This window comes from Solanum lycopersicum, chromosome 4 (genome assembly GCF_036512215.1).
Source record: "Solanum lycopersicum chromosome 4, SLM_r2.1".
Lineage (NCBI taxonomy): Eukaryota > Viridiplantae > Streptophyta > Magnoliopsida > Solanales > Solanaceae > Solanum > Solanum lycopersicum.
The window spans coordinates 55,457,678-55,473,757 of NC_090803.1; the positions used below are offsets into that span (position 1 = coordinate 55,457,678).

At 29.0% G+C, this 16,080-nt stretch overlaps 1 protein-coding gene across 1 annotated transcript; it reads right to left on the reverse strand.

Moving 5' to 3' along the window:
* Window positions 1-1,460: 1,460 nt before the first annotated feature.
* Window positions 1,461-15,931, reverse strand: LOC101256276 (probable WRKY transcription factor 26). Its single transcript, XM_019213569.2, has 5 exons — window positions 15,104-15,931; window positions 9,310-9,477; window positions 3,026-3,630; window positions 2,443-2,604; window positions 1,461-2,350 (listed from the first exon to the last, which is right to left on the reverse strand). The coding sequence occupies exons 1-5, from the start codon at window positions 15,347-15,349 to the stop codon at window positions 1,852-1,854; spliced, it is 1,680 nt and encodes a 559-aa protein (XP_019069114.1). The 5' UTR covers window positions 15,350-15,931; the 3' UTR covers window positions 1,461-1,851.
* Window positions 15,932-16,080: the final 149 nt, after the last annotated feature.

Genomic DNA, 16,080 nt, shown 5'->3' on the forward strand with positions numbered 1-16,080 from the left:
ATCAAGAGTCAGATCTCAAATCGAGGATCAATAGTTGGATCTCGAATTAATATTAAAAATCAGTATGGGAGACTTTACATCGGATATAAAGTCAAAGTGTGAGGTCGAAAAAGAATTTTGAAAAATGTTTTTCTTACTTTTTGGAGGAAAATACTTTTTATAAATTTGAGAGAAATAAATCAATTTGAAAAATATTATCAAATATATTTAAGTCAATCAAACATAAAAAAACTAGAAAATATTTTGCAAAAAATATTTCCATTTATACCAAACCTACTTTAACAATTAAAAAGAAAATGGGAAGGGAAGATGTGAATAATGGGGTCAGCTACTGATTCCATTATTTATTTATTTTTAAAAATAGCAAGGGCTACTTTTTTTTTAAAAAAAAAATTGTATTTTAATAATAAGTCAATGCTTGGACGAAAAATATATCATAAAAAACTCAACAATTGAATAGCAAGATATTAATTGCGGGATACGTGGGAAATTATTTACTAGACAATATATATATATATATATATATATATGTCATTTTGGGTACACTTTTTATTTTTTTCTTTCTTTGAAATCAATAACCAGTGCAAAGACGGATATATATAGAGATTAATGATGAAATGGTTGATAATTTCATTATATCTCAAATATTATAATTTTTTGTGTTTTTACCTGTCTCAGATAATAGTTAATATGACAATATATTCTACATTATTGGTAATTCATTTGAAGTTATATGCATAGTTAATTGAAACTTTTTTGTTTGCTTATTTTTTTAGTAATAAAATTAAAAATACATGAGACTACGCTTCATAGATTCATGAAATTTATACCCCTGTTTCAAAGCTTAAGTCTCGCCTTGCCTCGTGCCACAACCTTTTAAAACCTTAGTCTGCGGTACCTACTTCCTTTCTCTTAGTTCAAATTTTGTCTACTTTAATAAAATTTTTAGAGGTTTCTGTATATGCGACTTCTAAGTTTTAAAGATGTATTTTGTTACTTCTACATTTATATCATAAGTTATCTTTGAAATATTTCTGTTTTTCTACTTAAATCATAAAAATGAAGTTAAACAACTTGACAGTTTGTCTATTGGGGGTAGGTGCCCACTATGATTTTTCGAGCGTGAAATATTAAGATTTACATCAAAATTTCTTTAATAATTTTACGAGATTCTTTTCTAAAATTTTAACTTTAGATGGTGATTTTCATTGATCAATTACCAAGAATGATATGTAGGTATGTCCATGAAAGTCTTTAAAAAATTTAATTTGAATCACCCAAAATGTCAATTTTATCAGAATCTGTCGCCTCATACGTTACGTTTTCTAATGCAATAGGTTACAAATAATACCACCATGGATACAAAATATGTTCTCTAAGATGGTGAAAATTATTAACCGCAATTAAAATATTTTCTAAGGTCAAAATCAGTGAATAGTTTTTCTGATGGAAAAGATAAATGACATACAAAAAAGGGTAGATTTTATTCCAACATGAGTTCATCACCAAAAAATGAGTTAAAAACAATAAAAACATAGAAATCAATCCGTGAAACATTTTTAAAAGCCAAAAACAATGAGACTATGTTAGTTTCAACCTTTCTCCATCTTCCATTCCTTTTTTTTCTTTATTAGCATTTCAGTACTCTTACCTTCTTTCGAAGGTGCAATATCTGAAGAATTGTCCATAACATATCTGAAGAATGAAATAGATGTTTCATTGTTGAATTTTTATTGTTATTGTTCATCTCTTGAATAAGTTTTTATTTCCTATGTCAAGAGATGGTTATTGTTGATCTCGTAAATAAGCTTTTGATTTCTTATTACTAGAATTATAAGCACCATTTGGTGTTTATTGGAGATCATTAAAATGAAATTCATCAGGAGGAGGTATTCTATTGGGCAATGAAAAATCAGGCATTTGTAGATTAAATGGGAGTGAATTTGATGTTTGTGTAGAATTAAAGAGAAATGAATTGTAGGATAGAAGGTTAGATGGTAATCTCAAGTCATAGAGGGGTCCACATCGAAGGTTACTAAGTTGATTTTCAACAAAATTTGGTCTTGTATATCCAAAGGGCTTTCTTTCCAATTGGAAGTTAAAATCTTGTACTTGCGTTTCAATATTTGAAATTTTATGACTTTCTGAAAATGGCAATATAGAAGATTTATCATTTGAAATTAGAGGTGAAGTTTGATTTCCAACCGTAGCACCATTTGTCTTGTTTATTGAAGGAACTTCATGATTATGTTTTCCTTCATATGTTGTGATGACTGATTTAATGTCATCGGGTGCCCTTTCGATCTGTTTTCTTACTGGACAACTTGGACTTGTACATTTGTAATAGCTCCTATACAACATAATATAAAAAATAAATTAAGTTATATATTGATAATATAACAAAACAAAGCATAATTATTATGTAGGTATTAAAATAGATACCTTGGATTCGGGTTGCCTTTCACAACTTTTTGGCCATATTTTCTCCAGCGATAACCATCATCAAGAATATCAATCTCACTCTCTATTTGAACGATCACTCTTGGTTCTTTTGTTGTTCTCGACGATAAATTCATTTCAGCGGGATAACAATAGTCTCTTCTCCTAAAGCAAAGCATCATTTTCACGACAAACTAAAAAGTTAACATAAATTAAAAATATAAATGAATTAAAATTTAATTTGAAAATAGTATAGTAATCATACAATAGTCTCTTCTCCTAAAACAAAGCATCAATTTTACGACAAACTAAAGGTTAACATAAATTAAAAAATATAAATGGATCAAAATTTAATATGAAAATTGTATAATAGTCATGCTATAGGCCTCTTCAAAAGCGCTTTGATCTAGTAGAGTTTCTATCACTAAGTGTAGATATAGAAACTTACAAGTGGTTTTCAGACAATGTATAAAAATTCAAGCACTTAATAACTATATATTGACATTTCCTAAATGATAACTATAGATAAAATATGAATTAATAACTTAAATAAGACATTATCAAGTGATGGATAAAAAAAAAGTACCTCCTTTGCTCAAATTCATTATCATCGACGGAAATGATCCCTTCTATGGCTCTAACCTCATCTTCATCTTCATCTTCATCTTCATCCTCACAACTCACAAGTGGCGAACAAGACTCACGAGTAGTTTCAAATAGATTCATATTAATGTTTGCATGATTTAATATTAATGAAAGAGCGCTAACATTCTTATTGTCTTCAAATTGCATATTTGAGCCACCATTCTTTTCTTCTGGTAAATCATAGGACTTGGAACTTGTTATTGCACGTCGAATAGGTTGAGATTTCTGATGATTATGTTCACCATTGTAAATAATTTTTGTGATCTCTCCATTTTGTGAACGTTCTACTTTTTTTTTCACAGAGCAATTTTGTCCAGTACATTTATAGTAGCTTCTAGGAAATTCACTACCTTTGACGGTTTTTTGACCATATTTTCTCCAAGAATATCCATCATCTGGTCCGATTGAATTACTAATATTTGGATTCATTGCACGATGGCAATTTTCTTGCTTACTAGTATTTGTGAAGTTAATTATTCCACTCATGTTTTCTTCATGCTTTATATCTGAACTGAAGGTACCTAATTCATGATATCTCGATGTAATCTGCATTAGAAAAAAAATGTTTGTATTATTTTTGACATTATTAATATAAATAGGTATCACTACAACAAACTATTTGTGTTATATTTTCAAATAGCTACATTTCTTTTTTCACTTTAGTTTATAGGACACTATTCTTTTATTAGTTCATTTCAAGAAAAAATGACAAACTTCAATAAATAGTCGAAGATTTAACTTTACACTTAACATTTTTTAATCATTAATGACATTCACTAAAAGTTACAAAAAAAAATTATTTAGCACCACAATTTTTTTAAAAAAAAATTGTTTTTTTTTAAATTATTTGTATATATACTTAGGTGCAAAAATTATCATCATATTTCCCTTTTGTGTTACTTATTATTTCTGAAATATTATATTTAGAAACCATAAAGCTTTTAAGTTCAAAACAAACATCGCATAGTGATATAAATATTTATATTAGTAAGAGTTAATTCAAGCTAAAGAACGATATATGTTTGCAATACATTATTTTGGATCTTATCATAAAAAACCTTATTTACCAATGTGAGGATTTAATTAATTTAATTCAAGTAATAAAATATTTCTATGGATAAAAAGAAGACAATCTTTCTTCCTTTTATTTTTAATAAATATTTTGTACTCTTTTTCTTTCTAGAAACATCAATACTTTTTAATTAAGTAAAAACAACATAGTCGAACTCATAAGGAGATCTCTAAATTTATTGGATTTTTTCCCTTCAGGCACCTCAACTATGTCATTTTTCTATTGAAACACCTAGAATTTGTTCCTTTTAAACATTGTTGGCTGATTTTGATAAGTTGTTCTGTTGTAAATGTCTTCAATTGTGTTCGTGTTGTAATGATTTTGATTGAAGGAATGAAGACAAAGTGTGTGTTAGTCTAATTTGTTTTCTAATATTTTCAAATGACTTAAAATAAAACACAATTATTCATGAATAGTTTCACTATCAATTGGATTAATGAGTTCAGGAACAACATATGTATCATATATCAATATCCTTCACAAAATTTGGTTCCACATCAGCCAACTGTATTTAAAAGAAACAAATTATGGATGGTTTAATAATTCAATATGAAAATAACATAGTTAAAACACCTGAGGGGAAAACTTCAACTAATTTAGAAATCTATTTTTGTATTTGACCAAATAACATCATAAGTTCTTTATTTGAAAATATTGAAAATTATTTACACACGTTAACTTTGTTCTAAAAATTAAGCCTCCATCCCAACTTAGAACAATAAATTCCCCCGGCCCCCAACATTTATCCTCTCTGTCATTTCTAAATGCCAATCTTTTTTTTATATATAAAAAGACTCAAATATGTCAATGAATTTTTCAAAAAAGTTTTATTTATTAATTCGTTAAAAGATTGGCTCATCTAAATCATAATCGTTTAAGAAAATATTCATTTATGCCATTATTTTTAACAATGATTTTACAAAATCATTTTTGACACGTGATCAACTATAATTTGATCACGTTATTAATTTTTATGATAAAAAAGAAAAAAGAAAAATTCTGAACAAAATTGAATTAAATAACCCACCCAAGTAAATACTCATCCAAATTTTAAAATATCCCTAATTTTATTTGGCTGGGTTATTTTAACTCAATTTTGTTTAGAATTTTAATTTTTTTCATTAAAAAAATTAACGACGTGACCCAATTACAATTGATCACGTGTCAAAAATATTTTTGCGTTAGCACTATTAAAAAATAATGGCATAAATAAGTTTTTTCTTAAACAGTAATGACATAGATAAGATAAACTTTTAACGAATAACATAAATGAGCCTTTTCTTTAAGTTCGATGGCATATTTGAGTTTTTTCCTTTTCTTTTTTTTAATTTCTCTAAATTATGCTAATATTTTAGTTTTTAATCTATATAATAAATGTTTTATAAAAAATTATTCGAGACGAAAAAGAAAAGAAAAATGAGAATTACTAATTAACTATATAAGCTAAGGGCGTTCTAAATAAATAAATGAGAATTAAAAAGTGAATACTACTAATAATCAAAATTCTATTATCTATATATTTTTACTACTTTGTAATAATACTTTAATTATTTCAACAAATGTAATATAAGGATAATTAACTTAATGACAATTAAAACTCATTTATCAGTATAAACAATAGCAAATTTAAACTTAAATAAGGCCAAACAATACGCAATTTCTTTACTTTGTCCTATATTTTATTTTCACGGTTTATCTTAACCTTATTTCATTTTAATTTCCAACTTTATTTTTGATGTACCATTTAAACACAAAATAATTATTTTATGATTTCTTTAATTTTAATTATGTTATTCAACTACTATTTTGCATTTTAAAAGTCTACGGACGAATATTGATCTTTTAAAATATAACAATTTCTTTTTTCGAATTAATCTATGTTTTTATGTGAAAAATTAATGACAATCCAACAAAGTTTTTCTTTAAAAAATCAATGACAAACTAATAAAGTCTATGAGTTTTAACATCTTTATAGTAGTGTTATGATCAATGACCAGAGTTTATTTTTTTACTCATATTGAAAAAGGTACTTTTTACCCTTATTGAGTTAAATTAAAAATTAGAAAGCTAGTATTTGAGTTAAATTTAGATAGCTTGGATATGAAAAAAAAAAGTGATATTATCTAATTTAATTGATTATTTAAAAAATAAAAGGGACACACATTCGTCGATTATAATTTACGCAGAAATATAAAGCAACTCTCAAAATAATATTATTTTTTAAGAAACTAATGTTCAGCCGTTTTTTTTTTTTTTTTTTGACAAAAACTAACAAAGAAACATCGATTTTTAAAATGGAAAAATTAAAATTAAAGAATATAATAAAAAAATCATAAAATTAATATTTTCTATTTGAATGATAAAGGTAAAATACTTCAATTTTTGTCGAATTTGTTATTGCGATACTAAACATTCATGAGAACTTATTACCTCCCTAGATTATTTAATGCCGTATTTTAAACTTGTATGTTTGCCCATGTGGACATAAAAAATAATGAGAAAATTGTAAATAGTAAAGTGTCCACATAGATACATATATACCTTTAAAATATACTATTAAAAAATTCAGATGATAAAAAATACACTATTAAATAATTCAGGAGGTAATAGTTTCCAATGAAAATTTAATATCGCAACAACAAATTCGATCAAAATTGAGATATTTTTCAAACCCTTATCCCAAAAAAAAAAAGAATTATAAGGTGAAAATGAAACAAAACTAAAAGAGAGTTTAAAAATAAAAATTCATGTACAATACATGTATACATAACTAATACATGTAATTTCAAAATAACATTTATAAAAAGGTCAAATATATAGACAAAATTGAATGTTTAAATAACATTTTTTCAAGATCAATCTATAAACATTTAAATAACATAACATATTTTATTTTTTCATATCATCCAGATTACCAGGGTTTAACTCAAATACTCATTTTTTAAATTTGTATGCAATTCCGTTGGGATAAAAAGAACTCATCTTTAATATGGATAAAAAGACTTATTCATTGCTAATAATACCATCAAAAAATGTTAAAACTTCTCAGCCTTTATTGGGTTTGTCAATGAGTTTTTTTTAAGAATGCACTTTCTTTGGTTATTTTTCAATAAAAAATAGAGAGAAACTCTTAAAAGAAGTTATTACTTTTAAAAAAAAATAGTATTCATTCTGTTAGATTTTATTTGCTCTAATTTCTTATCATAAATAGATTTTTCTTTTAGAAAAATATTTTGGATTAGTTAGTCTTTTTTTCTTGTTAGGACTCTATAAATACAAGCATGTTCATTCTAACTTGATCAGCATTCACAATGTAGTCTTAAATGCTTTGAGAGTTTTGGTTAGGGGGAGAATTTGAAGATCACAAGCTTGATATGTTATCACTAATGTGAATCTCCCATGTATTTCGAGTGAATTGATTGAGTTTGTTTCATTCTGTATTTTGTACTCTCATGTTTATACAGTGGATTTCTCATCTCCTTTGTGAGTGTAGGTCGATTGATCGAACCACGTTAACTTTCTACGTTTTCGGGTATATTGCTCGTTTGTCTTCTTACTCGTGGTCTTTCGAGGTTCGCTTTGCTAGCTTCCGCGTTACACCTGCTTATTTCGGTCCTAACAAGTGGTATCAGAGCAAGATTCAACGATGGAGTCAGGTACAATGGTTCGATAATCGATGATTGAACCAGGTTAGAAAGATGTGTTCATCGTGGCAAGTGTACTTCTAGCCGCAACTTTTTTGACAGTAATGAAGATTTTTTTTTTTTGGAGAAATCGTTTCAGAGAGGTTCTCTGTGTTGAGACATAAATTTTGCAAAGAAAATTATGGAGAGGAGAAGCAAGTTATTGAAGATTATGTGAAGAAGGTGGACAAATTTATTTTGTCAGAATTTCAGGTCAAAGAAGAGATATGTTGGATTTTATTTGTCCTGATTTCTTACCATAAATAGGTTTTTTTTAGGAAAAAGTTTTGGATTGACTAGTCGTTTTTCTTGTAGGAAAAAGGTTTAGGACTATATTAATAGAGGTATGTTCCTTCTATCATAATCAGCATTCACAATGTAGTTTTAAGGGCTTTGAGAGTTTTGGTTAGGGGAGAATTTACAGATCACAAGCTTGATATGTTTTCACTTCTGTGAACCTCCCATGTATTCCGAGTGAATTAGTTGAGGTTGTTTCTCTCTGTATTTTGTACTCTTATATTTATAGTGGATTGCTTATCTCCTTTGTGGACGTAGGTCGATTGATCGAACCACGTTAAATCTCGGGGGGTTTTGGTATATTTCTCGTTTGTCTTCTTACTCGTGGTCATTCGAGATTTACTTTGCTAACTTTCGCGTTACACCTGCTTATTTCGATCCTAACACATCCTTCACTTTTTATTTTATTTTTAACCCAAATTAATGGATCTTAAAATACAAAATTGCAGTATAATAACACAAATAAAAATCATAAACACTAGTATTTATGTTTAAATGATACATTTAATGGGATTGAAGACTTTAAAATAGAACAAAGTCCACATAGAGTGTCAAAATAAAATTACGGAGCATGTTAAAGGGGACACATATGTATTTAGACTATAAAAAATAGTAGCATTAAATTTTGTGACAAATTCATACAAGAATTATTCTATTTATAATAAACTTAAATAAAAACCTATAAATAAAAAGAAACAATAAGATATTATATAGATGGATGATTAAAAATATCAAAATAAAATAGATATTGCATAGATGTTTTATTAGCCTAGCCCCCACCCCCATATGCAATAGAACAGTTATATAGAGTCATGGAACCATTAAGAAACAATGTCAATTGAAAGTAGAACTTATCCTGTGGTTGGTATAATTATGTTGTGTAATTAAATAAAATGACAAACTAATCAATCGATACTATTTTTGTTAAACAATAATCGTTTATTGTTGACATAAAATAGTGATTAAGAAAATAATAGTGTTATCAAATCACTCTTATTAAATATAATTCATCTAAATATTTAAAATTAATTATATTTAATAGTAAGCTAAGGGTAACATAGTCACGAAATGATAAATGACATATTCATTTTATAAACGGTACAAATATTATTGGACATTCTAAAATGGTATAATGGACAAATAATAATGAACGGAGGAAGTAAATAAAATTACCTGAGATTGAGTGTTTGATGAAGATGGAAATAAGAGGGGATGAAGATGATGATCAATGACATTATTAGTCTTGATTGGACAATTAGCATTGATGACCACATGAGGAGGAGTACTGGACATCGAGTTGGGGAACTGTTGAAAGCTTCCAGTAGTAGGAGATTGTGGTGCCTAATTAACAAAAAAACAACAAGGATTAATTAATTAGTTGCAAATAATAAAAGTTTAAGCCTTGGAGTTGAAAGTAACTAAGTAGTTGTAACTTGTAACTCCATTACTATCCATGATGAGTTGTTATTATTAAGATGAGTTGTTATTCTATTGTATAACTATAATCCTTAAAAATAGCTTAAAACAGAACCCTGCTTACTTAACTATCTTCTAAATTTATTTATTTAGTTTAGATTTGAATGAAATTGGAGTTATTAAGGTGTAGAAAAATCTAGTAATAATCGGGTGATTTAATTATGATTTTTATTACATGAGTAGATAGATAAGTCGTTAAGAAACTTTCGCAACTTTACAAAATTAAATTCGCGTGAGTAGAACTCTCGAAATTGATCTTAGTGTGACGGGTAGTTCTCGAGTGTCGTTCGTTGAAGATGTGTTGTGAAATGGGGGATATTAGAATTATTAAAATAGCTTATTGTTTTGTGCAACCCGCTTTGGCGGTGATCTTGGTCGTCAGGGCGGGGCCGATGTAGTGGGGTGATGGTCGTTGTGGTAGACCAGACGCGATTTAAAGTCGTAAATAAATTCTACAAACGTTTCATTTTGTAATTTTCAAATTTGACTGATAAAGAACGAACCCAGATCTTTTCTTGACACGTTCACTATTTTTTAGGCCAGGTAATATTTTAACTCCCCGAATTCATTTTTTCGATTCATAGAACGTAATCTAATAGGTAATTATCTATGGGGGGAGAGTTTTGATCTAAAATTTATGGTGGAAACCAGCCTAATTGGGATCATGGGTTGATCTAGGGTTCATCAGATTGTTGGTAACTCGGGTTATTGTTTATTGATTCCCGTGTTATTATGATTATTTGTAGACCCTGAACAAGCGGAAAGAATTTGAAAAGGGAAGATTAAAGTGTATTAAGAGATTCAAGCTTGAATTTTAGGTAGGTGATGATTGTGTGATATATGTTTGTTTTTGCTTCATTATAATACGTGTTTGTATGTGAATATTGTATTATTGATCACACAAGTTGTAAATGAGATAAATGAATGATGAATGTCATAAATCATGACTTAAGAGTATGATCTTTAGAATATACATGTGATTGTAATTGTAGCTTATTAAATGGATCGGGTATTGCGTTCCGATACACTAACTTAGATCGGTTGTCACGTGCCGGCATAAACATGGGATCGGTTGCCACGTTTCAGCATAACATTGGATCGGTTGCCGCGTTCTGGCATAAATATTGAATTGGGTACCACATTTCGATATGCTAACAGTTGAGGCTTGGGTTCCATGAGAGGACCATTGATTTGACAAAAGTGTATAACTTGATAAATGTGAAATTGTTCGTTGTTCGTAAGTGATGATGATATTGTATATATTCGGTGTATGGATGTTATTATTATGTTGTATTCACTTATGTATGTTGCACTTAGTGGGATAGTCGTGTGATTCTACCAGTACACTGTGGTTGTGTACTGATATTGCACTTGCTCTTTCTTTGTTGAGGGCATTACATCTTCAGGTGGGTATTGATAGACTTCAACTAGGTAACTATTGAGTGTGGCCGGGTTCAAGGGTGAGTCAGTTCTTTCAGGTTGCCATGGATCTTTCTTGTTTAAGTCCACTCTTTTCGGACTCAGACTAATTACTTAAGGTGTTATTTAGTTTTGGGGTTGTACCCCTCACTCTTAGACTTGTCGTTAATAGAGTTTTGGTATCATGACTTTCAGGTTCTAGGGGTTGTTCTTCTGCATTAGCTTGGTTAGTTATTTGTTTAAGATTTTGGAGTTTATGAAAATTCTGTATTTTTATTGTCATTTAAACCTGCTTTTGTATCTTGAAATGCCTTAGTTTTCATAAAATTTGTTAGTTTGAGTTGTAGTAATGGTTCTCGCACAGAAAGGTTAGTGTAGATATCTATCACAAGGATTTGAATCGTAACATAAAGAGTATTTTAAAATAATAAATTATTTGCTTAAAAAAACTGAAGTGAGGAATTTACAGAATTATATGATCCTAAAGGGAGGAATCATTAAAGGAGATAAAAACAAAGTACATTTTGTCACAACTTTTCTACACACATAATCTCCAAAGAATAATGACATCAATGTGCAATAGACTAGTTCAAGTGATTGATGTGTGGGCAAAAAAACATATTTTTAATCATTATTTACCTCATATTTATTATTTATATTTATCCTTTTTAAGCATGAATTTTATAGATTGTGCTAAATAGTGTATTTTATTTAGGATTAAATTGGTGAAAGGTTGAAAATGTATGGAGCTAAACAAATTAAAGATGAAAAGTTGAAGAAGGAAATCAAGTAGACAGCTTAATAGATTAAATTTAATATAATAATGTATAAATGGACAAACTCATCGGTTACCCCCTAAATTTGACACCAATTTTCACTTAGACACCTCAATTAGGCGATGTTCATTTTATACACCTCATGTAGGGTTCTGTTGTATCATTTTGACACTTTTTACTGACATGTCAAAGTGAGTGTGATACACTCAACAATAGAGCGTAAAAAGCTTAATTTAGCCATTTTTAATTTTATTTTCTCTTCTTCTTCTCCATTTTTCAAGCCACCACCCCCTACTTTTTTTCAAGTTTAAATTGCTTTAATGGAGGCCAAATTTTTTATTTAAATTCGTTTTTAAGTCATTTTCTTCTTCTTCTTTTTCTTCTTCTTCTTCTTCTTCTTATCTAAATTTACCATCACCTCCCTCCATTTTTTGCTAGAATAACGGATACCAACACCCATATTTCATATTTATTCTCTCCTTCTTCCTTCCTCTTCCTCTTTTCTTTCCAAAAAACAATACTAAAAAGAAAGAAGATGAATAAATATGAAAAATAGTAAAAGAAGAGAATCTTTTTTTTTTTGAAAAATCACAAAAGAGATTTTGAGTGTAATGAAATAAGAGATATTCTAATAATAATATTTTAAGCTCATTTACTAAATAGATTTTATAATCATTTTTAACTGAAAATAACACATGTAATTATTTAATTGTTTGTCACGTCATCAACGAGTGTACTACACTCTCCTTTAAATTTTTTTTTGATAGAAAAATGTCAAAATGATACAATAGAACCCTACATAAGGTGTCTAAAATGAACATCACATAATTGAAGTGTCTAAGCGAAAATTGGTGCCAAGTTTAGGGGTCACCAATGAGTTTGAAAGGAATAAACATGTCACGTGTCAAATAAGGAGTTGCGTACAGATTCTTGAAGGCGACGGACAGAGTTTAACGTGTTCAACAATTTCGTTCTGTTTAGGTTTTGGTTTTTCAATATATCTTGGACTCAGTTATTTTATTTAGGATCTTTTATATCTATAAATAGTCCATAAAAATAAATTAGTTAAGGGGGAATCAATCTATAGGAGGAGAAAAATATAGGTCATCAAGAGAAAAGTCGTCAACACTTTTTAGGGTTCTTTTCTTCTTCTTCTTTTCTTAGACATAAGTATAAAACCCTTGTTCTGGGCTATAGCTATGAATTCAATTTTGATAATTTAAGGTTTTTTGAATTAATTCTTGGTTGTCAATTCAAATTACTTTTATATTCTTGTTTTACTATTTTATGTTTGTGCACCATAAAAAAGAGCTAGTGTCTAATCTTAAAATCGATCCGAGGAGAGATTAGATAGACCGAAGAATATAGAGAGCTCGGACAGCCATTAGATTGAGGAGATTAGTGTTCAAGAGTGACGCACAGACGAACACCTTGCTTGGTTACGAAATAGGATGAAATATAAATGCTCGTTAGCTAATCTATTTATTCCCGCTCAACTATGTAGTTAGATAGCTAACTGTGGTAGGCGACGAGAGGCGTATAACCCGGATCAATCCTATAAACCAGTAATTTGACAACTAAGATTAGTTCTAAGCCAATAATATGATGCATGAGATTCAATACACGTTGCAGTCCTAGGATTTTCCAAATTTATTATTTTATTCCTGCATACTTCTTTTCTTTTGACACTCTTAGATAAATAATTAGACCAGTATTATTTAGTAAAAATAGTTAATTGACAAGTCCGTTAGGATCGATAATCGGTTCTTTTAGGAGCCACCATATTACTTGCGCGACCACATAAACTTACATGTATATTGGGAAGCAACGCAGTGATTATATGGTTGATCTATTCACAAAGTTTTGAGAAAATGATGCACAAATTTAAAATGCGAAGATACTTCAAATTAGTGCTTGTATTAGGAGTTTTTTTAATTTAAATTTTAGATCCATGCTAAATGGAAAAACTACCTAACTAGGCATATCACTACAGATTTTACCTCCATTTTTAAAAAATTGGATATATTATCATTTTTAATATTTTACACCATTTTTAAACTAAAGATTCAGTCAAATACACATATTTCTTAAAAATAGAATTGATTAATTCTTTTACATTTAAACACCACAATTAAAAATCCAATAATAATCAAGTATACTTATCTCTCATCAACCATCTCCCCAATACTCCAAATCGGCCTCCCTTTGTTGACAACTAGTTGAGAGGCCAACAAGACCACAGGCATAATCGGAGGAAAGGGGAGCATATCAATGAAAAAGATAGTAAAACTTGATTTGGGGTTAATCATCTCATTTATCGAAACATACTTGACTTCATTTCCAATTTTAGCCTTATCACACTCCTCATTGATGCCACCCATGGGGCGGACCCACACTATACGATGGGGGTGCACATGCACCCAATAACTTCTGAAAAACCATATGTATATCTATTTTGAAGAAATGGTAGAAATTAAGATATAGTTAACATAGAATTGCCTTTGTGCAATTAGTAGAAGATAGATAAACCACCTTCTAGATCAGGGTTCGAATCCCACTTAAGCATGTTTTTATTTTAAGTTTGGTTTAGTTATATTTGAGCTATGTTTATATTGGTACACCCAAAACCTTCAAATCTTGGGTTCTCTCTGATGTCACCTTAACCCCACTCTTCTTTGCATCCCTCATCACATAACATGCACCTCTTTGGATAATATATTTGGGAAAATAGATAAATATACCCCTCGAACTATTATATATAGTATATTAATATCCTCCGTTATACTTTTGAAATATTGGTGTCTCTGTCGTCCACAAACTAAAGCGTATACTTTTGAAATATTGGTGTTTCTGTCGTCCACAAACTAAAGCGTATATGCCCTCCACTCTGACGAAACACTAAATAGAAACACACAGCACAATCTTATTCGCCTGTCCGACACTTGATAAATATCAAATCAGTGGATAAGATTATGACATGTGTATATCCATTAGAATAAAGGGTATATATGCTTTAGTTTTTTAACGGCAAAGGCATCAGTGTCCCAAAAATATGACGAAGGATATCTGCACACCATTTACAATAGTTCAAAATATATTCATCCTTTTTAACATATATGTAACAACAATATCACAAAATCATGACAACATTCACATTCAAAAATAATAATCAAAAAAGAAAAATATTGGAAGAGAGTAAATTACTACTCCCTCCGTTCTAACTTATGATATGACACTATCTTTTCGTTAAAAAAGTATTGAAATGATTTATAATCATACAAATGTTTATAAAATACCTGTGGATTCGAAAGCATAACCGGAGAGTCAAGCAATGCTGTCGGAGCTAGTCCCGGTGGTATAGTAAGAAAAGTTTGCCTATCCGGTGGTGGCGACATCGCCGGAGTACTCATGCCGGAAGCATTGAAACCACATTTTTCTTCCCGGCGTTGGGCAATGCTAGGCTTGGGGAAACTTTTATTAAAAACATTTTCATCAAATAATTGGCAATCCCACTCAATAGCCTCTCCATAATTCCCCTCCATAATAATAAATTAAAAAAGGAAAAAAAAAAGTACCTTTATTTGAAACACTATCGAAAAAAAAATTAGCGACACATAAATTTAGTACCTAAAATAATAAAATATGTCAATAATCCTACTTAGCAATAACGAAAATAAAATTTAGTACCTAAAATAATAAAATATGTCAATAATCTTACTTAAAAATAACGAAAATATTATATTAGCTATACATAATTAAGCGACGAAATTCATAGCTAACTTTAATTTTTTTCTCTTTAAAAAACCCAAATGAAAGGGAAATCCAAAAATCAAGCCAAAAAAACATGCATCACTCCAAAATATAAAAAGAAAAAAATAACTCTCAAGGATCCCTCATGTCATGAAGAACCCTAAGAATGATTTTCAAACAAAAGGTAAGAAGCTTTCATTATATGTACATATATATTATGAAAAATCTAAAACCCCACTACATAACATGCTTTTTATTTTGTTTATTAAAGGGAAGTATTATTTTGTTATTAAGAATAAGTGGCTTCTATTATTCTTGTTTGATAGTGAGTGAGAGAGAGAGAGTGATGCAAAAGTCTTTTTTTGTGTGTTTGTGTTGTTATTATTTTGTTTATATATTAAAGGAGAGTTTTTTGGTCTAGCTAGTAAAATGGCAAGTGTATGGTTTGGGAGTAAAATTAGAAAAAAGATTTTAGAAAATTACGCAACTTAATGACACGTTTAAGAATCTAAACTGATTTCTT